Source organism: Sus scrofa, chromosome 4 (assembly GCF_000003025.6).
Source record: "Sus scrofa isolate TJ Tabasco breed Duroc chromosome 4, Sscrofa11.1, whole genome shotgun sequence".
Taxonomy (NCBI): Eukaryota; Metazoa; Chordata; class Mammalia; order Artiodactyla; family Suidae; genus Sus; species Sus scrofa.
Genome location: NC_010446.5, coordinates 109,346,618 through 109,350,231, shown reverse-complemented (window position 1 = coordinate 109,350,231; position 3,614 = coordinate 109,346,618). Strand labels below are relative to the sequence as shown.

At 43.2% G+C, this 3,614-nt stretch overlaps 1 protein-coding gene across 1 annotated transcript; it reads left to right on the top strand.

The window, feature by feature from the left end:
- LOC100155213 (olfactory receptor 11A1-like) lies at positions 2,199-3,146 on the top strand. The gene has a single exon (XM_001929227.1). It carries the CDS (start codon positions 2,199-2,201, stop codon positions 3,144-3,146), a length of 948 nt encoding a protein of 315 aa, XP_001929262.1.

Below are 3,614 nucleotides of genomic sequence, written 5' to 3'. Positions count from 1 at the left end.
CTCTCTTACTCCAGCCGGAAAGTAAAGCTGATCAGAGTACCCACCACACTGGGTTGTTGTGATAATTAAGTGGGTTACATAGTTTCAGCACTTAGGATGGTGTCTGGGATCGAGTCCTATCCCCATGAGCCGAAACAGCAGCAGCATCCAGGAGCTTGGCTGTATTCTGTCAAGACCTAAGCCCTTTCTCTAAGATCTCAGATAGTTATCTGTCCTTTGCAGGGGAGGGACAGAAGTCCCCACTCTATGCTTTCCTCATGCTCCATTCAATGGGCTCAGTCTGAATCGCTAGTTGCTTGGCATGTTCTGGGCACCAGGACTGACCGTCAGCACAGATTCCAGCTTAGTTCTGAGAGCCCTTTTGGAAATTTGGAACTAGAGCACCACAGAATGGAACCTAGCTACGACACTAGATCAATTCTTAAAATGGAATTCATGTATGAAGGCTTTTGTATAAGAGATAGCAGGAAGAGCTTAACTATTCACACAACTATATGCACATCCATTGCAGGCAATGGCAAAAGAAACAAATTTGCTGCCAATGTCCCCTTCTAAGTAAGGGCAATTTCTTGGTAAACTTAACAAATGTTGACAGCCCTGACTAGCCAGCAATTTCCCATTCTTTTAACATACATTCTTTTTGCACATGCTGGGTTCATATTAAATTCTTCTCTCATTCCTTATCCCATTTTACAGATGAGAAACTATGTCTCAGAGAAGTTAAACAACTTGTTCAAAGTCTGACTCATAAAGCAGAGTCCCAGGTTTGGTTTAGGGCTCTCTAGTTACTCATAACTACCTCATTATTAAATTCACATAGCGCTTTTTTGTATACGTGTGCTGAGAAGAGTAAAGTGGTCTCAGCCTCAGACCCTGTTTGTGGACAGCAGTGTTTGGGGGGAAGGTTTTATGGCTGTCCCGAACTTTGTGGAGGGTGAATGGTGTGGAGAAAGATAGAATTGAGGAGGAAACTTGAGCTTCCTTATCTCATTCAAAAGAACTTAAGGCTCTCTTACACGCAATTTGTTGGTTGTACATAGTGCCTTAGACTACCTGGTTCTGCATCTTCTTTTCCCATTTACTGCCCCCCAAGATTAAAAAAATTTCAATAGCCTGACTTTGATTTTATCTATTTAAAATTGTGAAAGAAAGCATGCTTGCCTTTGAGTTACACCAGCAGGGACACTGACCTGAGAATCAAAGAATCTCAAACTTTGCATCATGTGCTTTTCTCTTGCTAGCCTTATGGAAACCAAAGCGGAAATAAGAAACTTAACTTTCAACTCACTAAGAAGCTGAGAGGAGAGGAATATGTGATAGGTAGCATGAGGGCTACCTCCCTTGGGAAATAGTGCTTGCAGAGGAAGGCGAGGATTCTTCGTCCCAGGTCCTTGATCCTCTAGGTTCTGTCTGAGACGTCACAATCCCTCTGGAATGTGCACACTTTCCTTTTAGATGTTCCTTTCTTCCTATAATTTCTCAAACTACCATCGTATATTCCAGATGGACATAAAGCAGGTGATTTTCCTTCCCTTTCTTTTCCTTTGCTTCTTTATTTCTTTCCTTCCTCCCTCCCTGCCTCTTTTTCTTTCTTCCTTCCTTCCTCCCTTCCTCCCTTCCTTCCTCCCTCCCTCTTTCTTTCTTTTTCTTTCTTTCTTTCTTCCTTTATTTTCTTTCTTTCTTCCTTCCTTCCTTCCTTTCTTTCTTTCTTTCTTTCTTTCTTTCTTTCTTTCTTTCTTTCTTTCTTTCTTTCTTTCTTTCCTTCTTTCTTTCTTTCTTCTTTCTTTCTTTCTTTCTTTCTTTCTTTCTTTCTTTCTTTCTTTCTTTCTTCTTCCTTTCTTCCTCTCTCTCTCTTTCCTTCCTTGTTCCTTTTGTATTTTTCTTCCCCTTTCTCCTGATTCCTTCTTTCCCCAAAGCCTCGAATTGTTCCTGATAAGGTGAACATACAGGTAGGAGAAGAAGAGGGGATTGAAGTGGTCACAAGTTCTCATTTCAAATTCTTTTCTTTCCCATTTCAGGCCTTGAAGAAAAAAAAAAGAAAGAAAGAAAGAGAAAATCCTCCTTCATCCAAATAAAAAATCTTCCAAAAACCTGAGTGGGGAATGAATATCATCCACTCTCAGTGCATGCTCTATGTGTAAGCTAGAACTTTCTGTATTTTGCATGTTTTATCACTGAGTGTTCAGGGAAGCCAAGTCATGGTAATCCTGCCCTGGGAAAACCAAACGGTAGAATCCTTTGTGCTTAGAGGATTCTCTTCCATCCAAGAGCTAAATATTTTCCTCTTTATGATGTTTTTAGTTTTTTACATCTTAATTGTTTCTGGAAACATCCTCATTGTCCTGCTAGTTTTATTCAGCCATCGCCTCCATACCCCCATGTACTTCTTCTTGGTGAACCTGTCCTTTCTGGAGATCTGGTATACCTCCAATATCGTCCCCAAGATGTTGATAATTATCCTAGCTAAACAGAAGACGATATCTGTGTCTGGCTGCCTGGCACAGTTCTACTTCTTTGGATCCTTGGCTGCAACAGAGTGCCTCTTGCTTGCTGTGATGTCCTATGACCGTTACCTGGCCATCTGCCAACCTCTCCACTATCCCATCCTCATGACTGGCCCTTTCTGCGTTAGACTGGCTGCCAGCTCTTGGCTCTGCTGCTTCCTTCTCACAGCAGTCACGATGGTCCTACTGTCTAGACTAACCTTCTGTGGACCCAATGAAATTGATCACTTCTTTTGTGACTTCACCCCTCTGGTCCATCTCTCCTGTATGGACACCTCGCTAACTGAGATGGTTGCCTATTCCACCTCTTCTGCAGTGACTCTGTTTCCCTTTCTCCTCATCACAGCCTCCTACTCCTGCATCCTTGCTGTTATCCTTAGAATTCCATCTGGCACAGGCCGGCAAAAGGCCTTCTCCACATGCTCCTCCCACCTCACGGTGGTCATAGTATTTTATGGGACTCTGATCGCCACATATCTCGTGCCCTCAGCCAACTCTTCCCAACTCTTGCGCAAAGGGTTTTCTCTGCTCTATACCATCCTGACACCCATGTTCAACCCCCTCATCTATAGCCTAAGGAACAGAGACATCCTTGAAGCCCTGAAGAAGTGCTGGAGTAAGAAGCCAGATTTCCTTGTGTGATGCAAAAATGAAGAGAGTTGTGCCATGCTTCATAAACTGGATTGAATAATTTAGATTCTACATAAAAGGCAACTGTCGGAGTTCCCATTGTAGTCTGACTAGTATCCATGAGGATGCTGATTCGATCCCTGGCCTTGCTCAGTGGGTTAAGAATCCAGCATTGCCATGAGCTGTGGTGTAGGTTGCAGACACAGCTTGGATCTCGTATTGCTGTGGCTGTGATTCAACCAACATCTGTAGCTTTGATTCAATCCCTAGCCTGGGAGCTTCCATATGCTGTGGGTGCGGCCCTAAAAAGAAAAAAAAGGTGGGGGGGGCAATTGTCTAAAGCAGTAGCTACCAAAGGCTTATGACCTGAGTATGGCTGTGGACACCACTGAATTCTGACAACCTCAGGTGAACTGGTGTCCCAGGAATGGTCTAAGCAGGTCAGAGTCTCCTTTGCTATTTTCAGTTATCCTAAGAATT